Below are 26,632 nucleotides of genomic sequence, written 5' to 3' on the forward strand. Positions count from 1 at the left end.
ATTTAGGGCATAAATACAAAATATGATAAATATGAGATTTTTTTAAAATCCAATAATTATATTTGGTTTTTGTTATTTATAATATTTTTTATTATATAGAAAAATGATTCTATCTCATTCATTAATATAAACATGATTGATCTAATTACGTTAAAATATCATATATATATTTATGTACTATATTTTATTTTCGTATTATTAGGCTAGTATTATTTGTATTAAATTTTTTGTTAGCACAACAATAAATTTAATCAAATAGTTTGTAAAATTATTAAAAAGCAAGGCAAGGAACAAACCTTTTTGTTAAAAAACAAAATAGATTTAATTACTAGGGAGATGAAATGATGTATATATTCAATATAGCGTCTTTGTATAAAATGATATAATTTTTTTTATCTAGCAAAAATTAAGAATAATTTGGGATTAGTAATAAAAAGATCATAGACGTATAAAATAAAATGGAATTTGAATTCAAATGTTTTAAAGTTTATAATTGAATATAATATTATATTAATTAAAATAATTTATAATAACTCTTAGACATTATCATTATTTTTAACAAACCACTAATTTTTTTTTAATTTAAAAACATATTATTAAATGTTAATGCCATTATATCAATGAATTTCAAAATTTAACATAAATTTTTGAAGACATTTCCACCTAATTTGTCATTAATCCAGTAAATGCAATCGATTTTTAGAATATAAAACACACCATATTTTTAAACAGAGTTTTATTGTAAAAAGTATAAAAAAACTGATTTTAAAAACAGACCCAAGTGTATTTAGGTGAGGAGTCTTTCTCCCTCATAGGCTTTTTGGAGTGGATTGCTTCCACTTAAGGGGAGGTAGTTTCTTTTTGGTCCTTTTCCTTTTTTTGAGGTAGTTTCTTTTGAGGCTTTAGCCGTTTTGTATACTCCCTGTATACTTTATGGCGTTTAGCCTTTTCTAATGAATATCTTGTTTACTTATCAAAAAAAAAAAAAAACAGACCCAAGTCACTTGAGGGTCGGAATCTAATGGTTTGCTTACGGGCTCGGCCACAACACATTGTACTAGGGAGGTCCACAAGGTACAACCACGAAGAGCAGGAATCCCTTAAGTTCGTGCACTCCACAGCAGAGGATCCTAGCCCGCAACCCAAAACCATCGTCTTCCTTTTGCCTAATTGTACAAGCAGATCCTACTCCGTCTTCTTCTCCGTCCCGAGTCGGCTTGCGCCAAGAAATTGAGATACACGAATTGATTCCTATTAATTGTGGCGAGAAATTGTGACATAGAGTGGTTGATTTCTTCACATTCAGCAGCCACTGGTAGGTTTAATTGTCCTGTTGCTGAAAACAAGATCTAAAAGCATTAGTTGTCATCATAAAAGGTATAATCAAACTTCCGATTCGTTTTGTTGCCAAGAAAATGCGGGAAAAGAAGAAAAAAAAAACTGCAGAGAGGAAAATTTTCTCATCCACTACTCGAAAATTCTGAAATTTATTTCATTTTCCTCTATTTTGCAGCAACCAAACATGTGATAGTTTTTGTTATCTGAATTTCATTGTGTCTTGGAAGTATGAAGATTGTTGTTTAGTAGCAAAACATGTCGATGTTCTTTATTTATATTAGGTTTTCACAATGGTGTTTATCTGCTTGCTTACAGGAAACGGAAATACAGCATTTTGCCTTTTGGCTTACTGATCTTTCATGGCGTCCTCCAGCAAGATGGAAGCTACAGGAAAAGATGACGAGGAGGAAGTATGTCTATGTTGCTGCTCTCTTCTTTTTGTCATCTGTTTCTGAAATTGTGCTTGCAACTACCATGTTTTTTTATCCATTTGCAAATGTTGCTTCAAGTTCTTCTTGGCGTTGTCTTGTTCCCCATGTTTTTAAAAAAAAAAAATTAATTATGTGGTCATCATTTACATTAGAGCAAGAAGTCTGCTAGAAAAGAAAAAAGAAAGAATGAAAGGAAGAAAGAAAGATGGCCCCTATATATTTTGCTAGCTTTATGTTGGTTGTCATGTTTTATGGACAGCACAATTAAGTTGCTTTACTTTCATTTGGAGAATTTTGAGAACGAGGCTGATAGATGCATTGGACAATTGAGAATAATGTAAAATATTAAACAAATCAATTATTCTCTGATTATTATCATTAAATCAGCAACAAAAAAACTTTAATTGTGTAGCACACTTGGGTTATGTCTATTTATGTTCTTCCATGTTCGATCCATTGTATTTTAGGTTGATCAGGCAGCTTTATTCAATTGTATATGGATAACATAATTTTAGTTTCATCTTTGTTTGCGAATACATCCTGATGGACCTTTAAGATGGTTAGAAAATAGGACAATCTGTCTTTTTAAACCAACAGAAGTGGTCCAGAGTTTATAACATATTTGGTTTCTCAATTTGAAATAACATTGATATGGCTAAAATTCCCTCCAGAAGAGCATGTTAAGTGTAATGTGCATAACCATCTCTTGATGACAAGAGAGGATATTCACTTCCATTGTTATCAATTTAGATGCACTAAGGAGGAAATGAACTAATGGTTCATTTTGATTACTTTAAAATTTTGGTGCAGCTTGAACGGTTTGATGATTTCACTCTTGCCTCTTCATGGGAAAGGTAACTTCACTCTTCCATCCTGTTTTTTTCTCTTACATATATCAGACCATGTAACTTACAAAATGAAGGATTGGTGTTACTAATTTCATCTTTTGTAGGTTCATCTCTGAAATAGAGGCAGTATGTCGGTTATGGTTGGCTGATGGCCCAAAGAATTTGTTGGTAAGCTTGCTTGGATTTGAAACCTGTTTCATTCATTAAATGTATTCTTTGAATGAATAAAACAAACAGAGACAAGTGTGCATGTGTGTTCTTTGATTGTTATCAATATGGACATCTGTTTGGTAATTTGCTTGACGCCTTGCAAAAATCATGGTTTTGAAGTTTTTGACTTGGTTATAAGTTTCATCTATATGTAACTTCCTGATATGGATCATTCATCACCTTTCAGTTCCCCGAGGGGAAAAAACCAATAATGATCTCACATGGGAAGTGTTTGAGGGTCTGAATTTTGAGTGGGTCAAGGTTCTGCTGTGAAGATAATTGGGTGTGCCAGTAATATTTTATTTTATTTTTGCATTTTTATTGTTTAAAATATAGTGTTACATATTTATTTTTACCACTTAAATTTGCAAGAGCTTCAACTAATATTCTCACATGGAAGTGTTTGAGGGTTTTCTCATGTTGAATGGATCAAGTTCTTCTATGAATAATTGGTAGTTCTAGGAATCCTTATTTATTTATTTATTTTTTAAAATTTTAAAATTAGTGTTACATATTTGTTTCTTCTACTTAAAGTTGCAGGAGATTCAAATTTTGCATACTCATGCCTGCCGTTGCTTTTACATTTTATCATTATCTGTAAGCAGATTTTATCCTTTGTTGGATTCTTTGTTTCCTGTGATCAGTCCCAAAATTCTTGTTATAAACACAGTAGTTTGACTTCTAAATATTTGTCAAATCACAGACTTTAGGTATGTCGTTGGTTTAATTCGTGTACAATGTGTCATCTTTGATATCCATTTCCTTCATGATGAAAGCATTACACCCTTGGCTTCATGTTTTATTTTTATTTTTAAGGTTAATTTCATTCACTTCTCTTGAGGTTTTAGCTAAATACACCTGTCCTCCATTAGTTTGAAATTTCATCAAATACCTCCACTATTCTTTTCATTTGTTATTTTCACTCACCTCCCCTGTCACTCAAAATAAGGAAGGTATTTGATGAAATTTCAGACCAATGGGGGTCAAGTGTATTTAGCCAAATTCTAATGGGAGGCAAATGAAATCAACCCTTATTTTTATTACCATCTGATTAACAAATTCTGTTAAGAGATAGGCTGCATGCAATGTTATCTGATTCTGTGTGATCTGTTTGACCTCCAATATGAATTTTCCTTTATTATTTGGGTGCAGGAAAAAGGTGCAGTTCACTTGGGTTTTTCAAGGGACTTGTATAAGGTCAAATTTGAGCTGAAGTATCTTATGAAAAGCTATTTCATGGAGTATTACTTTGAAACTACTAGTGCTGGTACCTAGAAATTCCACTGAAATAGTCATCTTTTTATAAAAGGGGATTTCTCCAATTTTATTATATTGAGTTCTGGTTTTCACAGGCAAGGTTACAGACTGGAAATTCTCTATGCATGATTTGCAATTGTCTTTTGGAGTAAAGGAGTTTTTGGTATGTTTTCTACTTTGTATCTGCACAGTATATGAAACTAAAAATTCATAATTTTTGTACTTATACGTGTGTCAACAGGTGATTGCACCCCAAAGTGCCAGTGGTGTGGTTCTTGATGCACCGGAGGCTAGCAAGCTTTTAAGTGCTATTGCAATTGCTTTGTCAAATTGTTCTAGGTGAGGTTTGAGTTGAAAATTTTTCTATAAAGTTATCAACAAAGCATAGAACCTATCAAAGAAAAAGAGAGAAAAAAAAAGGAAACAAAAGAAAATTGTTTTAGAAGTTTTTATCAACTTGTTGTCAATGAACATCGTCTATATTTGTATCATAGGTCAGTGTGTTATGTAAGATTTTCAGCATCTTAGATTGAATTTTGATCCCTTGTACACTTTGACAATGCAGTTTGTGGCCAGCATTCGTTCCAGTGCATGATCCTTCTCGGAAAGCGTATATTGGCATCCAAAATATGGGAACAGTTTTTACTAGAAGATTCGAGGCAGATCGTATTGGCAGCCAGGTTCCAGTAAAACTCATGCACTTGGAAGGGTTATATGAGTTATTTGTTTCTAAGTTTGTAAGTTCCTTCCAAAGTTCATATTTCATAGAGATAGAAGACAGCTTTGTTATTCTCTCAGCTTAGTTCTACTGAACTTGAAAATTAAGGAGTTCCTCTCATTTTCTTGTGATTTGAAATTGACCAGATAACTCATGTGGTACTTTTTTATCATGATCTTTAGTTGCTCGTATTTTTCTTGTATTACTCTTTGTTCTAGAGAAGGATTTAGAAAGTAAACATTGGTAAATATATCTTCATTGTACCATTAACTTTTGAATATCTAACTTAATGTCTATGCCCTTTAGAGAGAGGTGGTATTATGCTCTCAATAACAATAGTGCTATATAATCTTTGTATTTTATATATTATTTTTCTGTTCCCTGTTTTTTATCATATGACATCTTGTCGTACTCTCTGTTTGGCCATCTCCTTGTCAAGCTCAAGTTTGTGCAAGGGTGTCTGTACTAATGTTTGTTTTCCATTTTTTTCTTAAAAGAATGTGTTTGTTATGTTTTCGAATAATTATTTTCAGATTACAATAAAGTCTCTTATCCTTCCAAGACCTTCTTTCTTTCTTGCTTGCTTTTTTTTATTTATTTTTTATTTTTTTATTTTAAATGTTGAAGGCATTCGCCACATTGGACGTTTCAACACATCTTTTCAAAGTCCATTTTACAATGAAGCTAACCTATAGAACCCTTCCCTATGACGATGATGACAATGATGTTGATATTCAAGGAGCTGATGCTGACATTACAGAATCTGGTGGAACTCCTAGTGGTGACACTCGCAACAAAGCTCAATGGGATGATGATTGTCCCTGGAGTGAGTGGTATTCTGCAGAAGACCCAATAAAAGGTAAACTTATATATGACTTTTTTACCATGCTCTCATTTCCTGTTTGGTGCTGTTACACTAGTTTTGGTGTTTGGAATACATTGGGTATGATGAGTAAATCTTCGCTTCTTTTTTCCAAGCACAAAAATTGTCCTTTTATGGGAGCTATTCTGTGTCATAAAGTAACTCTTCCCTTCAATATGGCAGTTCAAGCATCATATCTTATCTGGACACCCTTTTTCTTTTTTCTTTTCATAATCTACTACTGGTCCTGGGTACCTGATAATATTTGATTAAACCTATCTGCTCTCAAATGTTTAATCTTGCTTTAGGCCTGTTTTGGAAGATAATTTTTCCTCATATGTATTGAACTAAATGCATGCAGGATTTGAATTGATTGCCTTGTGGTCAGAGAAAATGGTTGAAAACTCTTTGGAAATGGCTGAATTGGAAAACGCTTCACCCCATGAAGCTGAGAAGTGGATAGTATTTCCAAATCTGTCTTCACATCTGTACGATTTACTTTTGATTGTCAAGTGCATGATTTCTGTTTTTTCTCATGAATGTTCAGTATTTGATGGTGGCTTACAGATGCAGTTTGCTTGAGGGCTATTTTTTGAACTTTATTACCATCATTTTATCATAAAGCAAAGCCGGTTTTATAGCTGTCTTGTAGAACCTTCTTTTTAATTTGAATGGTATCTTGAGGATCACATTGACATGAATTAATGTGTCTGTTTTGCTCAGTCTTTCTATCCTCTTTATATTTTTTGATTCTTGAAAAAAAAAAATCTTTTTTCCTATCAGAAAATATGTAATTCCAATAAAAATAAATCGATATGCAAAAGATGTGTCTGAAATCTATTCTATCTATGCAACAATGCAAATTTCTATGTAAAAAATGATTTCCTATAATTTTTTTTCTTGTCATTAGTAAAAGATTATCAGGTGCAACTCCTTCAAAAAGAAGAAAAAGAAGCAGCTGTGGTCAGCAAAATCAGTTGTCTAGTGTACAAGTGATAGAAAACTAATAGAGCAATCCACTACGTTCTTTTCCTGGAAGCTATAATAATTTTAAAACAAAATTTGTATTCTTGTCAAAGATAAAGAAGCCCTAAATTTGTTGTACTGGGATAAAAAATGAAAAATGTAAAGAGAAGGTTTGCATTTTTTCTTTATTTACTTTTGATTATTTTCTTCAGAATCCTGAGGGATATTCTTCTTGTTGCTTCTGAATTGATTTTTGTTGTGCTTGTCTGGAGTATTATAACCTAAAAAATGTAATAATAACTTTTCTTTCAGAGTTGATGGTTTGAGAGAAAACACAATGGGGTTTTCTTCGCAATTGCACCTTTTGGTTAATGCACTGGATATGTCCTTTGAAGCTCAGTTTATGGAAGATTTTGTATCAGGTCTGTGTAGGAAAAGACGCTTATTATGAGCATCATCTCCATATTAGTTGGAGACATCATATGATATTTCTTAAGAATTTCACTCCTTTATTCTTCTTTCTGGTTTGAAGCAGTTGAAAAATCTGGTTCTGATAATTTGAAGTCCTCAATGGTCATACCACCTCCAACAGTTCTGGATCGTGTACTAAAAGATCTCTTTCATGATGGTATTTCATTTCCTTATTCTCATTTCTTATTGGCTGCACTTCAATGTGATTCATGTTTTTTGGCAATCTTAGGTCTTCAGGAGTCTATTACCTGCTTTACTTCAGTATGCTAGTATCGCAAATTGTTCTTATATTACTACCTGCAGGAGTGGAATCCCCAGATCTTACTAAGGCTGAGCATAAGAGTTCTCGAGCCATTAAAGGCGCACCCCTTGGGTCACTTTTTGCACAGTTTTGTTTACATTCTCTTTGGTTTGGGAACTGCAACATACGTGGTATGTATGAAAACAGAAATGCTGTGGGTGTTGCCACTCTGTCAGCTGTGAAGTTAATTGTTGATCACATATGGGACATATTACTGAATTTTTTTTCCGAAATATATTTTATTCTTGTCTCTTCACTTGGTTTGGTTATTATCTTTGTGTGAATAGCTATTGCATCTCTCTGGATTGAGTTTGTTCGAGAAGTTCGTTGGTGTTGGGAAGAGTCGCAGCCATTGCCTCATATGGCAGCTAGTGGTGTAATTGACCTATCTACTTGTTTGATCAACCAGAAACTGAAGATGGTAGTAATTGTACAACTCTTCCAGAGCACTTAGGAATTTATTCCCTGCACAAATATTTGCATCTCAATTTTTAGAAGGTAGCCTTGCATTTTGTGTTGAAGACTGTTTGCTACCAAAAATTATTCTGCCATGGACTTTTTCAAAATGCAGAGCAAATTTATTTCTAATGTTTTTTTAAAGTGATAAAATTTAAAGTGCAGGGAAAGTGTAATTTGCTTCTTGTTCTTCATATGAATGTGTGGAGCAGGTGTATGATGATGATGAAAGTTTGAAGTATGATTTTTGTTCTTAAATATGATAATTCTGTTAATATTTCTTGGTTCAAAGGTTTCATTTCAAATGCTTTATTGTATCAATTGTTGGGAACACAAATGAGCTATATATTGTGGATTTGGATCATATTCATGATGATTGGTTTGAATAATGTTCTTGTGGCCAATATATTTCACCCTTAACCCATGATAACTGTAAAAATTAATTGTTAAATTTTCTTCAGAATAATTAGATTGTCCTTTTTTGGTCAAATCTCCAATGCATGGGTGTCATGATGGCAGTGGTAGATGTGGAACTTCAACCTTGGAAATAATTGTGTTTGGTTATATGTATGCCTGCCTGGTGTGTGCAATGTGCATATCAATCAATTGTTGGCTCAATGAGAATCTCTTGTGCTGTCATATCTGGTTTTCCATTGTCCAAATTTCAGTGGTTGTATGTGGAAGAATATCATATGTGGACATGCTGCCTAATAAGAGTTTCTCTACATTGCTAGAGCCTTCAATTTCTTAGATGTAAGAACCTCATTGTTGATCATGTGACATAGTCAAATAGCCATATGTGTGCATCTCTTGTTAGCGCAAATCCTCACATAGTGAGACCAGTAACGTGTATCCGTCAAATTTTCAGGTAGTATTCTGTTGCATCCCCCACTTTCTCAAAAACAATCCTCACTTGCATACATCAATATTGTCTGTCTTTTTTCATGCCATGATCTTGTTGATGAAACAAATTACAATATTGCTCTTTTATTGTAATTTTTTACATACATCTTTTTTGGGATATGGAATTGAACTTAGAACCTCCCCCATCCCTACCCCAACTTGATGTAGGACAACCCTAGGATGGTTGCCTACACTCAAGGGTAGGTGGGCTAGGGTTTTATTTTTTAGGGTGCAAGGAGAGGAACAAAGAATAAATTTTATGGTAGAGAAAATTATAAGATAAGAAATAGAGAGAAAGAAGAAACAATGAAGAAAAGATGGAAAACCTTAGAGTCTCACTAAGGCCTTCTAGGAGTCTCACTTAGAAGAAAATCAATGGAGTCTCACCATTGAGGATTGCAACCTTGCAATGAAAGAAAATATAATATTATTCATCAATTCATTCCTTTGATTTACATTGATTAGCCTATTTATAGGCTTCTCTAAGAAATCCAAAGTCTACTAGGACTCATATATCCTATTATGATTCTGATTCTAATTCTAATTATAATATCTAAAGTCTACTAGGACTCTAATAACCTATCATGACTCAAATTCTAATTATATTATAACTTAACTAGCTAATCTTAATTTGATTCCAACAAATATTAATCCTAATTTAATTCCAAGTAATATTAATCATACTTTAATTACAACTAATACTAATTCCCTTTCTTGATATATATCTTGAAGATTCATCCTCATCAATTCCCCCTGGCTTGAAAAAAACTCGACCTCGAGTTTTAGTGATTTTCCACGATCAATTGAAATTTCGAGCAATGCCTTCCACCTTTTCTTTCTTCGTCGTCTCTTTCCCATGGTAAGATAGGATCTCAAGATCTCTTGAACTTGTTCAATTTCATGCAAGGCAAATACTAGACTTCGAAAAACTTTTTGATGTTGTACAACAAATTGATAATTCTCGAAATAATTATGTGTCTTCAACAAGCTTGTGGAAAGTTGTTTCCCACACTTTTCTTATAAATTGTTTTGTGGAAGAATAAGATTCTTGAATTCCCTATATTCAAAAGAAATTTCAGTAGATTCTTCATGTTTGCCACCACTCATGATAATGTTTGGTCTTGGGAAGTTAAACATTGATTCTTCTGAAACTCTTCAACTTCTTTGAGCTCTTCTATTGGTTGATCTAGGATTAATTTCATCACCTCTTGCTTTCTAGATTCATCATTGATGATTTCTTCCTCATTTCTAGTAACTTCAACTTGCTTTTTAGTAAGAATATTTGATGGCTCTTCTAGTTTCAAGGGTGCTATTTTTTCCCCTGGTTGCTTATGTGGTGAAATTTCCTTCATTGGACGAAGAATCTTCTTACGCCCATTGCAGACAAGGGTGTAAGTGTTCTCATATCCATCATGTTGGACCCTTTCATAAAAAAGCCATGGTTTTCCAAGCATAATATGAGCAACTTTCATCGGCAAAACATCACACCATGCTGATAACCCAAAATTATTACTGAAATTAAACGTCACTAGGTAACAAGAACTCACCAAAATAGATGTGTCATTTACCCATGCTATTTGATAGGGATTTGGATGATCTTCTGTCTTTAGATTAAGCTTCTCAACAAGCTCCTTTGAAGATTGATTGGAACAACCACCTCCATCAATAATCAAAGTACATAGTCGCCCTTGACAAGCAACACAAGTTTGGAAGATGCTAGTATGTCGCCAATCCTCCTCTTCATTTAGCCTTGGTATGTTCACCAGTGGCTGCATAAAAAAGTTGTAACCTTCAACCATGTTTGCATATGTTGCTCCACTCTTCAATTACATATGCCTTCATGCCAAGAATTTTTGCTCTGATACCAAAATTTATGTAGGACAACCCTAGGATGGTTGCCTACACTCAAGGGTAGGTGGGCTAGGGTTTTATTTTTTAGGGTGCAAGAAGAGGAACAAAGAATAAATTTTATAGTAGAAAAAATTATAAGATAAGAAATAAAGAGAAAGCAGAAACAATGAAGAAAAGATGGAAAACCTTAGAGTCTCACTAAGGCCTTCTAGGAGTCTCACCTAGAAGAAAATCAATGGAGTCTCACCATTGAGGATTGCAACCTTGCAATGAAAGAAAATATAATATTATTCATCAATTCGTTCCTTTGATTTACATTGATTAGCCTATTTATAGGCTTCTCTAAGAAATCCAAAATCTATTAGGACTCTAATAACCTATTATGATTCTGATTCTAATTTTAATTCTAATTATAACATCCAAATTCTACTAGGACTCTAATAACCTATCATGACTCAAATTCTAATTATATTATAACTTAACTAGCTAATCCTAATATGATTCCAACAAATATTAATCCTAATTTAATTCCAAGTAATTTTTTTTTTTTTTTTGATAACCGTGGATGTCTGGGCCAGCTTACGCGCACCTCGACTAATCCCACGGGGCCCTGAAGTTAACGACCGGGTAAACCTCTAGTGGCCCTGAGGGGACTCGAACTGGTGACCATTGGGGAGCAAACCCAAGGTCGGACCAACTGAGCTACCCCTTAGGGTTAAATTCCAAGTAATATTAATTCTACTTTAATTACAACTAATACTAATTCCAAGTAATATCTTGAAGATTCATCCTCATCACAACCCCTTGCCACCTGAGCTAGGCCTTGTCAAATTCTCTTCACCTATATTATTTTGTTTGCTTAGGACTTTTTTGGTTGGAGGACATGCACCACTTATTTTATTTTCTTATCTATTTTAGGGCTATTATTATATAGTGATAAAGTTTTTTAGAGTTAGGATTATTAAAATTAGTTTCTTAATAGAGTTAGAATTGTCTATCTATATATAGAGCCAATGATTTTAAATACTTTAGACTTTTGATTAATAATATTCATAATTCTTTGGAATTTCTCTTTCCTACTTATATTTCTCTCTCCTATATTCTTTTTCTCTCTGCTGTCCTACATAAGCAACTCTATGCCATCATTATATTCCATTGAAAGACAAATGTTGTTTATTGAAAATGACACGGTAAAATGCCTTAAAAGATCTGAAATTTTTGAAATGCCTTTATCTTTGTTCTCTTAGATCACACATGATAACAACGTCGAACTTGTTTTAATCTGTCACTAATATGTGCAGCTTGCGATATGCATTGAAAAGAAGCGTCAACTGAGTGAAGATTATCAAGACAGTATTGAAAGCAAGGTTTCTACTCCTATTGAGGTTTGAATATTTCTCTTATGCTATCTTTTTCCAGAGCATATACAGTTTATAGTGTTTGAAAATCAGTGATACTTGTCCTTTTGGCCTGAAATGGTTATCTAACTTAAGATGCAGGAAGACATTCTAATTCAGGAGGACTCATCTCATATGCGGACACCCACTGAAGACTTTGATGGGAAACGTGACAGGTGAAATAAGCAAGTGAGAACTTCTTTATTTTATTTTATTTATTTATTTTTGTGGAAACTGGCCAAACCTTAAATTAGGATATTGGAATGGCCCTGTCTGTTGATGTTTGTGCTGACCACCTAATCATTATCATCATCAGCCAGTTGCGGTCTTCACCCCGCAAATATTTTTGTAATCTACTTTATGAGTTTAATTATGCCAAAATATCTCAATTCCTTTGTCAGCATGCGGAACACACGGTATCCCATATTTGACACCTGAAGGTATCTCTGGCTAACATGAAGGTTGATGTATTGTTCAAGAATAGAGCAAATCCTTTGAAGGATGAAGAGGCTCACTTGTTATAAAGCGGTAATGGGAAATTGCTAGGGGTGTGAAAAGGTGCGGTTTCATTGGTTTTGAAAGGAAAAATTAGCCGACCCGACATGGCCAGTTTATGCTTAAATAAAAATAGAACTGACCTTTAAGTGATGGGAAAACCGAACCAAACCAAATTTGTTTAAAGCTGGTTTGGTTCATTTTAATGTAGTTCTTAAGTTGAAGTTGATGTAGGTCTTAAATCTAATTGATTTTTAAAACCAACTTGAATTTTAAGTTCAAAATACATTTAAAATTTCTTTTCCAAAATATAATGAATGCATTTAAAAAAATTTTTGATTACCTAATGACAATGAATAATAAAGTTTACAAAATATACATAGTAATAAATGTAAAAAAAAATTGACATCGAACAATTGTAAAGACGTAAGTCTTAGAATGTCAATTTGGTTAAACTTTTATTAGTTAGGAGACTAGGAAATTAAAAACTGAACCGACCTTAATAGTTGTTGAAAACTGACCCAATTTGATTGGTTTTGGTTCGATTGGATTGATTCTATCGATTTTCACTTACACCCCCTAGCAATTGATTTTAATGTTATAACTTCAGGCTACTGCAATATTTTTTCACAGTTATCATCCATAGAACACCTTTAGTGGATCACACACACACCAAAAGAAAAAAAAATGAACCAAAGAAAGAAAAGAAAAGAAAAGAATTCTTCCTCTTTGTTGGCAATTAATAGCAAGTAGACAAATTCTTCCTCTTTGTTTTATTTCATTGATTATATAGGATCATAGTAGTTTTGTATGCTCTTGGTGTATTGGAGAGGTGCCCCTCTATTCTTGATTGACATAGTTTGTATGTTTCTTTAGCTTCTTAAGGTGACTGCTTTTCATACTGGGTTCATTCACCTCTATCAATTGAGTGTCAATAATTTGTATTGTCAATTTTTTTAGTTTAACATGACATCATAATGCCTAAAATCTAGGCAGGTTACATAAAGTTAAAATTAAAAGGGGTTCAAAGTATTTTATTGTCATATTAATGGGTCATTGTCTGGCCTACTAGGTAGTTCATTAGTAGCTTAACCTACTAGCTAAGTTATTGTAGAAAAACTTGGATTATTCCATTCCTATCCTTGGATCTATAGGGTGCATGCAAGACTATCCTAGGGGCTATGCTATCTAGATCTACATAGCATAAGCAATATACATATAAAAACTTAGATCTAGAGAATGAGTGCTATACTTGTGATCTGAATGTTCCCAAATCGATTTAGTTGGTGAAGAGTCGGTGCAGATCTCGAAGATCAGTAGATCTTTCACTTGATAGCACTCTTTTTCGTAGATCCTAGCACGCGAGGAGGTGAAATCCTCTTTAATGGGGATGGAGGCTAGGAGTCCTCTCTTTGGAAGACTAAATAGTAAGAGTAGTGTGAAGCCTTAACCCTTAAGGGGTTTATATAGACTTCCCTATGGGCTGAAGTGATTGGAGCCCATCTTAGACTTGGGTCACTTAATCTAGCCTATTGTGTCTTAATTAATTAATTAACCCAATTTAAAAAGACCATTCATAAGCTTTTGTACAATCTTGTGTATTTATTAAAATACTCATGCATAAATATGAATAGAGAACCCAAATATCCCTTAATAAATGTGTCACCTAGGAATATGAGCTTAAGTGGTGACCACTAGAATTGATGGGAAAATACTGGCTCCTTTAGAATCTAATTCTAAAGTTGACTCAACATCCCACCATAGAGAGTTAACTACACTTCAGTATCATATGATATTAAAATAAGACATTGGAACTCAAGTTCATGACCCATTATCCATTGTATGTAAACTCCCTATGAACTGGTGTCCATAATCTAACGAGATGAATGATATCAATCTCGCAAGGTTACCTTTGACATCCTCGAGTCTCAAATCCTTTTATTTTGTTATCAACTAACATACTTTAATTCTCCAAAAGCATATGTCAAATTCTAATTGAGGAATTACTATGGCCGTAGATTTCTTAATTACATGTCCTTAAGATCACCCAATGGGACACATTATCTAAAACCTATGAGATATTAGAGTGTTTATCTTGAGAATACTTGTTGCCGCTAGCCTGAATCAACAATAACTGAATCCATAGAAAATATACGATCACCTCAAGGTCTCACCTGTTGGTTAAAGACTTTAGCATTAGTTTAGTATCCTCTCAAGGTTGAGAATCCATACAACATAGTAGTTTGGTGAAGTCATAATTATCATGACTCAACATAAGTCTTATCTGATGTGTAATCACACACACTAATGCACTTAATATGGGAAACCCATCTTGATAACCAAGACAAGTCATACCTCCAATTAGAAGTTAGTTCACTACAACCTCAAATGGATTGCCTAAGTTCATGAACCAGTTGTGAATGACTCATTTACTTGCAAGGAACCTAGGGCTTGGATTTTCTGTGTAACTCCTAATGCACTTAAGTCATATTGTTGGAAAACTGAAACTGATATGGAAAGAAATAACTTTGTAAAGCTGTAAATTATTTATTAGTTGTCAATCTTTGTATTTTTAGGAAAATAATTGTTAGGAGTTATTCTTTCCTTTTAATCAATGATTTAGTTTCCTAATTTGAAGGATTTGTATATGCTGTAAACTCTATAAAAGAATAATCTCAATGAAAGAAAATTATTCCCGTGAAACCCTATTCTTCAACTTGGTATCAGAGCTAGCAATTTGCTTGCCGAAATCCTCCTTCTTCCTCTTTTTCAATCCCTGTTCTCTGAAACTATGTTGGATATTTCAAACGAGTCCACTATTGTTCCTCAACCTTCTCTGAACAATCCCATCATCATTGATTCTTCAAAAATCAGTCCTACCACCTTGGAATCTCACTCTATCCAAATCACCACGATTTGCTTGAATGGTGATAACTTTCTGAGATGGTCTCAATCAATTCGGATATACATCAGAGGACGTGGAAAGATGGGCTACCTGACGGGTGAAAAAAAGGCTCCTACAGTGGATGATCTGAACTATGCAATATGGGATGCTAAGAATTCCATGGTGATGACATGGCTTGTGAATTCTATGGAAGAAGACATTAGCTGTAATTACATGTGCTATCCAACAACACAAGAGCTTTGGGAGAATGTAAATCAAATGTATTCTGATTTAGGGAATCAATCACAGATCTTTGAATTAACCCTCAAACTTGGTGAGATACGATAAGGGGAGGACAACGTCACAAAGTACTTCAACTCCTTGAAGCGGATCTGACAAGACCTTAACCTCTTCAACACCTATGAGTGGAAATCTGCCGAGGATAGACTTCATCATAAGAAGAACATGGAAGACAATCGAATCTTCAAGTTCTTGGCTGGCCTTAATGTCGAGTTTGATGAGGTAAGGGGGAGAATCATTGGAAGACAACCCCTGCCTTCAATTGGTGAAGTTTTTTCAGAAGTTAGAAGAGAAGAGAGTCGGAGGAATGTGATGCTGGGCAAGAAGGGACCTGGAGTTGCTATTGAAGGTTCAGCCTTGGTTACCACGGGTGGAGGCTATAATAAAGTTGTTGCGTTTCAGTGCAAATCAGATGAAAGACCACGGGTTTGGTGTGATTTTTGCAACAAACCTCGCCATACTCGTGAGAATTGTTGGAAAATCCATGGGAAACCTGCAAATTGGAAAGGAAAAACAGGTGACAAACCAGGCTGAGCCATTATTCCTACTGCTAATGAGGCTGAGACCAGCCCTTTCACCACTTAGCAAATGGAGCATCTTCTTGCACTGCTGAAATCCAACTTGACATCTGGTACTTTTAGTGTTTCTTTGGCACACATAGGTAATGAATTATATGCTTTATCTTGTCATTTTAAATCTACTCCATGGATAATCGATTCTAGAGCATCCGACCACATGACCAATTCCTCAAACATGTTTGAATCCTATTCACCGTGTCTTGGAAATAAAAAGGTTTGGATAGCTGATGGTAATTTCTCACCTATTGCAGGAAAAGGTCTAATAAAAATCTCTAAGGGAATAGATCTTAAATCTGTTCTCCATGTTCCTAAACTTACTTGTAATCTCTTGTCTGTTAGCAAATTATCTAGAGATTCTAATTGTTGTGTTATCTTCTATGAATCCCATTGTATTTTTTAGGACCAGAGCTCAGGGAAGACGATTGGCAATGCTAGGATGATCAATGGTCTCTATTATTTCAAGGATAATTTACCTAGTAATAAAATTGCTCAAGGACTAAGTAGTATTAGTTCTCTTTCTGTTCGTGATCAAATAATGGTTTGGCATTGCAGATTAGGCCATCCTAGTTTCTCTTATTTAAAACATTTATTTTCAGTGTTATTTCAAAAGGTTGATCCTTTATCATTTCAATGTGAAAGTTGTTTATTGGCAAAGAGCCAACGAAAAACTTACATTCCAAAACCCTACTATGCATCAAAACCATTTTATCTTTTTCATAGTGATGTTTGAGGACCTTCAAAAGTAACCACAATTTCAGGAAAAAAATGGTTTGTGACCTTTATAGATGACCATACACGTCTTTGTTGGGTATATTTAATGAGGGAAAAATCTGAAGTCGAAAGGATTTTTAAAGAATTTTATAGAATGATTGAAAACCAATTTCAAACAAAAATCAGTATTTTGAGATCTGATAATGGGACTGAGTATTTTAATAAAGTTTTGGAAACCTTTTCAAACGAGAAAAGAATTTTACATCAATCTTCATGTTCTGATACCCTTGAACAGAATGGAATAACCGAACGTAAAAATAAACACTTATTAGAAGTAGCACGGGCTATGATGTTTTACATGAATATTCCAAAATACTTATGGGGGGATGCCATACTAACTGCTTCATATCTAATCAATAGGATGCCTACAAAAATTTTGCAGTATACCACTCCTTTGGAGTGCTTGAAAAAGGTATTTCCAGAATCTCGAATTAATTCTGAATTACCCTTGAAAATATTTGGTTGCATTGCATATGTACACATTCCAAAAAGGTCAAGATCTAAGTTAGACCCAAGAGCAGAAAAAATGTGTTTTGTAGGATATACTCCTAATAAAAAGGATTACAAATGTTTTAATCCCCTTTCAAAACGTTTTTACACAACTATGGATGTTTCTTTTATGGAAAATGTCCCATATTTCACCAAAAATTTACTTCAGGGGGAGAAATTAGTGGAACCAAATTTTTGGGAAATTGTTGAACCTTTGCCTAGTGTAATTCTTGATATCTCTCTTGAAAAAGAAAATAAGGAAACTAGCCTATTGAATCCGAATCTGAAATTGGTCTGTCAAAAGAAGAAATACTATGAATGAAAAAAAATAGAAACAATCTTGAGCCTGTGGTTCATTCAAGGAAAAAAGTCCCTGGAAGAAGTAAAGACCAGCCGATCATCCCAACACATGGTCAACCGAAAGCCTTGAGCAATGGCTCTCTAAATGTCTCAGGTAACCCTCCTTTTATTCCTACTCATATACATGCTTCTTCTTCTTCTGTTATTGATCTAAGTTTACCATCACACTTTGGTCCAAGTCCAGAAATATCTGCACCCAAACCCGGTTTAGGATTAACCCCAATTGTTCCTGCACAGGACCTTGACCTTGATCTCCCTATTGCTCTTAGAAAGGGAACCCGAGCCTGCACTAAACATCCCATTGCCAAATATATCTCCTATAGTAACCTTTCTGACAACTATAGAGCATTCACTACAAATATTTCAAAACTTGTGGTACCTAGAAATATTCAAGAAGCACTAGATGAACCGAGTTGGAAATTGGCAGTGTTTGAGGAAATGAATGCCTTAAAAAAGAATGACACTTGGGAGGTTGTCAATTTAGCAAGGGAAAAAAAAGTTGTAAGGTGCAAATGGGTGTTTACAATAAAGAGTAAAACAGATGGAAGTGTTGAGAGATACAAAGCTAGACTTGTGGCAAAGGGTTTTACTTAAACCTATGGGATAGACTACCAAGAGACTTTCGCCCCCGTAGTTAAAATAAACTCGATTAGAGTTTTGTTGTCCCTTGCAGTAAATTCCAATTGGCCCTTACATCAATTGGATGTTAAAAATGTCTTTCTTAATGGAAACCTAGAGGAGGAAGTGTTCATGAGTCCTCCACCAGGTTTTGAAGAAAGTTTTGGAGTTGGGAAAGTGTGCAAATTGAAGAAGTCCTTATACGGACTTAAGCAGTCGCCTAGAGCTTGGTTTGAGCGCTTTGGCAAAGTAATAAAGCATTATGGATATACTCAAAGTCAAGCTGATCACACAATGTTCTACAAACATTCAAATGAAGGTAAAGTAGCCATCTTAATTGTGTATGTTGACGAAATTGTGTTAACTGGGGATGATTGCAATGAACTAGAGAAGCTGAAGGGGAAACTTGTTGAGGAATTTGAGATTAAGAACATGGGGGCATTAAAATACTTTCTTGGGATGGAGTTTGCTAGGTCCAAAGAAGGTATCTTTGTAAATCAACGGAAGTATGTTCTTGATCTTCTTGATGAGACAGATATGTTAGGATGTAAGCCTGTTGAAACACTTATAGAGCCGAACGTAAAACTGCAGCCTACAAAAGCCAAGAATGTGAAGGACCGGGATCGTTATCAGAGACTTGTTGGGAGATTAATTTACCTATCCCATACACGCCCTGACATAGCATTCTCAGTGAGTATGGTTAGTCAGTTTATGCATGCGCCTGGACCAGAGCATTTTGAAGCTGTTTACAGGATTCTAAGGTATCTAAAGGGGACACCAGGTAGAGGTCTTCTGTTCAAGTCACGAGGACACCTACAAATTGAAACCTACACTGATGCAGACTGGGCTGGAAGCATAGTGGATCGACGGTCCACCTCTGGGTACTGTTCATTTGTAGGTGGCAACTTGGTTACTTGGCGAAGTAAAAAACAGAACGTGGTTGCTAGAAGTAGTGTTGAGGCTGAGTTTAGAGCTGTGACTCATGGTATTTGTGAGATTATGTGGATAAGAAGATTACTGGAAGAGTTAAAGATGACAGGTTCATCTCCTATGAAGTTGTATTGTGACAACAAGGCAACAATTTCAGTAGCTCACAATCCGGTTCTCCATGACTGCACCAAACATGTGGAAGTGGACAAACATTTCATTAAAGAGAAGATAGATAACGGATTGGTCTGTATGACCTATATCCCTACTGAGGAACAAGTGGCTGATGTCTTCACCAAAGGACTACACAAGAGGCAATTCGATTTTCTAGTTGGCAAGCTGGCTATGAAAGATATCTTTAAGCCAGCTAGAGGGGGAGTGTTGGAAAACCGAAACTGATATGAAAAGAAATAACTCTGTAAAGCTGTAAATTATTTATTAGTTGTCAATCTTTGTATTTTTAGGAAAGTAATTGTTAGAAGTTATTCTTTCCTTTTAATCAGTGATTTAGTTTCCTAATTTGAAGGATTTGTATATGCTGTAAACTCTATAAAAGAATAATCTCAATGAAAGAAAATTATTCCCGTGAAACCCTATTCTTCAACTCATATACAATGCTAGAGATGTTAAACCTAAATGCTTTAATAGTGTAATGCATGAATATGATAGATAAAAGGGAAACTAGAATTATATTATAAATAATAAATTCCTTTTTTGTTAAATCATGTCATGCTTTTAAAGTCTCTATCCTAACAATCACCTTGCTAAGTAGGTAATTATTTTGAAAATAGTTTATGAACTACCTGGTTGCTTGGTAGTTGTATTATCCATTCCAAACTAGCATGGAATGCAACGCTTTGTGGTCTATCCTTAATGTTGGTTTGGAATTGAACTTGGCATTGTTATATTTGATTAACTTCTTAGTGATTCATCTGAAGTATAGATTGATAATTTTCTTTTCCTTTTTTGAATTGAGTAGTAGCATATGATTTGTATTTATAATAGGAATTAGGGCCATAGAGACCAGGGAAGAGAATTTCCACTTCATAAACAAGATTTAGTTACACTCTGGCTTGCCTGATGATCTGCTGCATCATGTGCATTGCATATAGCATTGCAATCATGACAGAAGTTAATATATGCTATTTGTGTGATTGTTACCCTTGAAAATGATCCATATACTTCCCATGCATTTAATTGTTCTTACTTTCCATGTTCATATTCCAGCCCTTTGACAGCAAATGGTTTGTCTAATTCTGGAGCAACCGTGTCAAGGTTTAGTACTGAGCCAGAGGATGCTGTGGTTTGTGCTGATCAAAAACCTTCAGATGGGATCAGGAGGGGTTCAGCTGGAGTGGTGGGGAATATGATGCTTCTAAACTCACACCAAAACTTGCATGTTCCATTCACCCAGGTTTCTCTTACCTCTCTGAATTATTCCACATTACTTTTGCTTCTCTATTTCACCTACCAAGTTTGAAAATACAATGGTTAATCTTCTTATCTTATAGGATGCACCACTTATGACAGAAGACATGCATGAAGAAAGACTCCAAGCAGTTGAAGCCTTTGGTGATTCATTTGTAAGCTTAAAACTCTTCATCTTACACATTATTTTTCTCAATGACACAATTATCTGATTTAGGGTAGCAGCTCCAGCTGTGCAAATTTATCAGATGCATTATATCATAGGTGGCAGTAATTGCTGAATGGTGAAGGATGAATGTGCCAAGGAGCTTACCGATCTTGTGACAAAGTCTTCATGGAGATTGGACCTCCTTGTGCATCTTGCAAGTAGGGTTGTCTCGAAGTGAGATGCTTTCCTTTTAGAGGGATTTTTTCTCTCTGTGGGAAGGTTTTCTAGATCTTGTACATTGAAATTTTGTTATTGCCAAACCCCTCCTTTGTTTTTCCTTAAAAAATGTTTGTTTCTTTCTTGTAATGAATTGATAGGAGCAAAACCTATGTTTTGATCCTTTATAGACTCAAGGAATGTGATCCCTATCTTAATATCTGCCAGTCACTCTGGTGTGTAAGAGGCTAGGGAGATTATTGCTTACGTCCACCCTCAGTGATGCCCTAATTCAGCATTAAGGATTCATGGTCCAAGCTAAGGCTTGAGCAGTCTCAGGTTACTTTGCAAGGCTTAGAAATTAGGCTTCCCTAATGTTCCAGCTACACATCAAAACTAGCTATTGTACTGAACAGCCATTCAAAGTTTGTTAGGCAATTAGAATATGATTGAACACCTAGCTACACTTCTTTGTGATGTATCGTAGAAGCTATTAATTTTTTTTACTAGTAACTTCGTATTTTCTATGAAAAGAGAAAAGAGAAAGAAGAGAAAAAGAAGTGTCTTTCAACCACACCCTAACTTAAGAACAAGACTAATTCGCTTGTGATGTTTTCTATAGATGTTAACACTACCCCAATAAACTCTAGTTTTATGGAGATAATATTGATGAATTTTTTATCATTTTACGTATAATTTTACAACTGAGGTTTCTTTTCCTCTTTCCCTTCCCACAACCTTTTCTCATATGCTCCTCCAAATCCAGAGCCAAAGGGAATCCATCCTCGTTTACCATATATATGGTTGTGAGGTTATGATACAATATAAAGTAAGTTGTAGAGGTAGATTCATTTTCACTGGGATAAGTCCTGATATTTGATGTGTTGGCCATTTCATGACCTGGTGCAGGATCTGGTTCCCTAGATACCATATCATTAATACCACATAATCGAACATATCAGTTTTATTCAATATATATTGTCTCACTCCAAAAATTTTACCCTATCATTTGATATTATTTACATCCATCCTTTTCCTAAGGTGACTGCATATATTGTTGGAAGGCATCTAAATAGGGTAATTTCAATTCAGTGGTGAACCTGAGGTCTAGCTCTACATTTAAGTGGTTTAGGTTTGGTGAAATAAGTGTTGACATTTTGTGGAAATTTTTCTGAAGATGGACTGCTATACTAGTTGAGATTTACGATAAGAGGACACTGACACACAATTAGTGACTGGTACAGTTATGAGTTGTCTGACGGGATAAGCTCCAAAACAATGAATATGGCTGGCAACCTTACATGGGTGTTGTGCCTGATGCAGCAACATATCGACAAGCATAGATCCTACAGAAAAAAAGAGAGAAAAGTTGGGGACTGTAGGAGTCTCCTTGTTTTGTAGTTGGGATGGATCTGCATAATCAAGTATGGCATGCACTTTTTGTATCTCTATTCCGTCTCCACATGTGAGCCCTTGCAAGTTTGGAGTATATGTTTCCCTGACTGAGAAGGGTTCAAATACTGCTCTGTGATCATCATTGTTTTGTTATGGAGCTAATGTTGCTTCCATTTATTTGATGGCACTGTATATTTTCTTCTTCTTACTTTGAAATTGAAATATTCCTTGAAACTATTCCTTTAACCATTTCGTTGTGTATTTGAATTTTTTATGTTCACTAGTCTTTTGCTTGCAGAATGTTTACATCATGTTTCATTTATCCCTTTTTTCCTCTGGGGCACCATAATGCTTTTATTTTAATTTTTCATCAGTGTACCATATTTGGAAATATATTACTCTTGATGAATTTTATTGTTTTTACTAATAAAGTGTTGTGTACCATTTTGTTACAGAGCTTCTCTGCTCAACTGGAGAAAGATATCTTATCTTCAGGTGATAAGCTCTAAATTTGATTCTCTAACTCATGTTTATTTTCCTCAAACTGTGCTACATTTTGTTTGATATTGGCTCTAGTTGCCTTTACATGCAATGCAGTAAAAGTAATTGTAAAATGGAAAGCTTCAATGATAAAGGGGAATTGAGACATGCTTGTGCAGATACACAGCTTCTTCTTATTTTCTGTTTTATTATTTTTGTTTCAAGGGTAAAGATTGAGGATGTCATATAGATCCAAATCCCATATGGAGGAATGCTTTAGTTTCGAATAAATGCTCAGTTTCCTTTTCTTATGCCATTGTATTAGTTTGGTATTGATGATTTTGAAAATAAACTAGACATGTCAGCATTCAAAGCAGCAAATCCAGATTCTGTTTTTGAAGATTTTATCCGATGGCATTCACCTGGAGATTGGGTGGATGATGACATCAAGGAGGGTGGAGTATCCCGAAGTCATGCAGCAGAGGGGTCAAAAGATGATTGGCCACCTCGAGGACGACTTTCTGAGAGAATGTCGGAGCATGGGAATTCATGGCGAAAACTTTGGAAAGATGCACCTACTTTGCCAGCTTCTGAGCAGAAGCCGCTCTTGGATCCAAATAGAGAAGGAGAAAAGGTAAATCTCACTACCTCGTAAGAGCTTTGAGACCATAGCATGTTACACGAAAGTGCCACTTTCTCTCTAGTGTGAATGAAAGCAGAACCCGATAGGCTTAGTCAAGAAAAGGTAAATCTCTTGGCAGAAACTTTCGGCTTGTTATTCTTGACGAAACCTATCAGGTTCTGCTTTCATTCCTGCCTTTTTTGTTAATGACAGCAGGGTCTCCTGCAGGCCAATCATATAAAAACAAGAACTAAAAGAAGACTACTAGAAACATTGTGGCATAGGAAGAGCAGTTCCACTACCAAACTCTTTTGTGGACTCTCTTATTTTGCATGTGTGTAGACTGCAGTGTCAGCCAAATCCAAGTGTCCATGAGAACAAGGGGATTAGTATTTGGCTTCAAAGATTTTGTTGATGATATGACCAAAAACCAAATAAAAAGGCCCAACTTTAACCTTGTTTGGTTCTTCTGGCCAGAAGTAAGTCAAATATATTTTAATGATCCTCCCAAGATGATCTCTCAGAAAGTCCCCTAACTCTCCTCAGGTCACAGCTGTGCACCAGGCTTTGCCGCCAGTTACGGCAGCAGCCATGGCTGCACAGCCACCTCTCCTTGATTATTTATTTATTTATTTTAAAGAAATTTGAAGAAGAAAAGGAAGGAAAGGGAAGGGAAGGGGAAAGGTTAGGGTTAAGGGTTTGCTGGGTTTGGCGGGGTGCAAAAAACATGAGAAAATGAGGGCATTTTTGCCCTTTCACACATTTATTATTAAAAAAGAAGGGAAAATAAGGAGGATGCAGAGAGATGATAGGTGGGTTTGATGAACATCACCTTTGCCTCTATTCGATAGTGGCTTCAGTTTTTCTTTCTATGCATTACTTATAATGAAACTTTCCAAATTTTTTCTACATGTCACTGCTTCTTAATGGCACCTATCCATTTTTCCATGTAATCAGAACTGGTATGTGTAATATCCTAATGAACACAAACAATGGTTTGCTTTCAAGAACATCTAGAAGGAACCATGACTTATATTTTGAGACAATAATTTCTCAGCTGCCAGTGACGGGCTTCTCTTGAAATAAAGCGTAGAATTCTGGTTATCTATTTATATATTTGCATGTAGAAAGAAACTATTGACTTTTGGTTACCTGTTCAAATTTTAATCCTGTTATGCAAATAAGAAAGAGAGAAAGGTGGAGGTGTGGGGTTGGATAGGTGTGGATTTGTAGGGGAATGGAAATATTACAAGGTTTTTTTGACTTATATTTTGTTAAAATGATGAAGCATTCAATGGAAAGAAGCATGAAGGACTATTCCTATAAATATCTCATTTGGGGTCATTAGATTGTAGCTCAGTTAATGATACTTCCAACTTCAGCATTGTTGTATTTTCATTCAAAGTGCTTAGTTTTCTTAACATGCTTTTTGTTTTTGTTGATTTTATGAACTCGTCAATTTTTTTTTTTCTGAAAAATTATCTGATCACAAGCCTAAATTCTGTAGGTCCTTCATTACCTGGAAACATTGCGACCACATCAGCTGCTTGAGCAAATGGTCTGTACTGCCTTCAGAGCATCAGCTGACACTCTAAACCAGACTAATTTTGGTGGCTTAAAGCAGATGACAACCAAAATAGGGCAACTTTACCTTACTATGGCTTCTACATTGAAGCCTCTGCAATGTATATTTCGTCCTTCTATTTGCTTTTCATATCACTTGCAGTTTGTATTCTTTAGAAGTGAATTTTCAGAATTTACAAACTTGTGTGTGTTGCAGCAAATCATTTATTTGGTGACAGTGAGATTATTGAAGATGTAAGACGGCTGTGTGTTGTCTTTGAACATGTTGAGAAGTTGCTAACCCTTGCGGCTTCTCTTTATCGCAAGTTCCTGCAAGCACCACGCCTCCGAGAAGCAATTTTTAGTGACTACTACAACTTTTATCTTCCAAAAATGGGAACAGGCTCAGTTGGAGGTGATGTTCATAAGGTAAATACCACTATGCCATGACATATCTTTTGCCCTGCCATTTTGCACCATGCCTCTTAGGTGGTTTAGAAAAAGTTCCATTCTGGATTTGTTATTTGAGAAACTATAATCTTAGCCCTTTCCTGGGAGATAACATCATTTTGATCATGGTTGTAGATTTCAATTTCAGTATTGAGTTTGATTTGGATAGAAATGAAACCAAAAACAATTTTGAAGTTTTGGCATATTGTATGAAACTTCAGAATGGTCTGAACACAACCAAAATGAAGTTTCTTTTTTGGAAATTTCAAAAATTTATCTGGTAGGCTTTTGTAGCCATACGACATGTCATACAGGGCCAAAACATCCTATCTATTGTTATAACTTGGTTTGATACTCTGTCACTGTCATCTTTTTTTAGGAGTTTGACTCAAAGCAACAAGTAAGGTTCCATGAGAGACAAGTGCTGGCAAATATGTTTACACCACCCACCGCTAATCAGTCTTGGAGAAAAGTTCTAAGCATGGGTAATCTTCTCAACGGCCATGAACCAATCCTAAGGGAGATAATATTTTCCACATGGGATAGAGTGAGCGGCAACCACTATGCAGCCTCCACCAGCCGGGGCTATGAACAAGAAATAGAAACATATCGGATGTATATATGTGGAACCTCAAATGATCTCCAGGTAGCCCTCTCAGTCGCTTCTTGTGATTAAGGTCCTACTACACAATGCATACAATTCTATTCATTCCTTCAAAGTGTATGTTAGGGCACACAGTATCATGGGCTTGTCCTGGCATGATTATTGTTTCAGGGTGCTCTTGGACATCCCATGGAAATCAAATACTTCTGTGTTTTACATGCTTTTGAAACGAATTCATTTGTTTTATGAAAACATTGTTACACTTATAGTGAATTATACTAGCATGTTTCTCAAA

The 26,632-nt window shown here is 35.1% G+C and overlaps 1 protein-coding gene across 3 annotated transcripts; it reads left to right on the forward strand.

Moving 5' to 3' along the window:
* The first annotated feature begins 1,019 nt into the window (after nucleotides 1-1,019).
* Nucleotides 1,020-26,632, forward strand: LOC100260479 (uncharacterized). 3 transcript variants are annotated; one of them, XM_010652570.3, is made up of 23 exons: nucleotides 1,020-1,315; nucleotides 1,654-1,748; nucleotides 2,580-2,623; nucleotides 2,722-2,785; nucleotides 3,980-4,094; nucleotides 4,180-4,247; nucleotides 4,326-4,423; nucleotides 4,650-4,821; nucleotides 5,430-5,661; nucleotides 6,026-6,152; nucleotides 6,943-7,052; nucleotides 7,166-7,258; nucleotides 7,405-7,533; nucleotides 7,690-7,823; nucleotides 11,914-11,997; nucleotides 12,106-12,185; nucleotides 20,659-20,845; nucleotides 20,943-21,014; nucleotides 23,074-23,113; nucleotides 23,455-23,732; nucleotides 25,228-25,405; nucleotides 25,501-25,712; nucleotides 26,113-26,632. In XM_010652570.3, the coding sequence occupies exons 2-23, from the start codon at nucleotides 1,698-1,700 to the stop codon at nucleotides 26,407-26,409; spliced, it is 2,865 nt and encodes a 954-aa protein (XP_010650872.1). In that variant the 5' UTR covers nucleotides 1,020-1,315; nucleotides 1,654-1,697; the 3' UTR covers nucleotides 26,410-26,632. The 3 variants fall into 3 exon arrangements, with proteins under 3 accessions (XP_010650872.1, XP_010650874.1, XP_010650873.1); XM_010652572.3 differs by having other exon boundaries at nucleotides 12,112-12,185; XM_010652571.3 differs by having other exon boundaries at nucleotides 1,040-1,377.

The sequence above is a fragment of the Vitis vinifera genome, chromosome 6 (genome assembly GCF_030704535.1).
Source record: "Vitis vinifera cultivar Pinot Noir 40024 chromosome 6, ASM3070453v1".
Lineage (NCBI taxonomy): Eukaryota > Viridiplantae > Streptophyta > Magnoliopsida > Vitales > Vitaceae > Vitis > Vitis vinifera.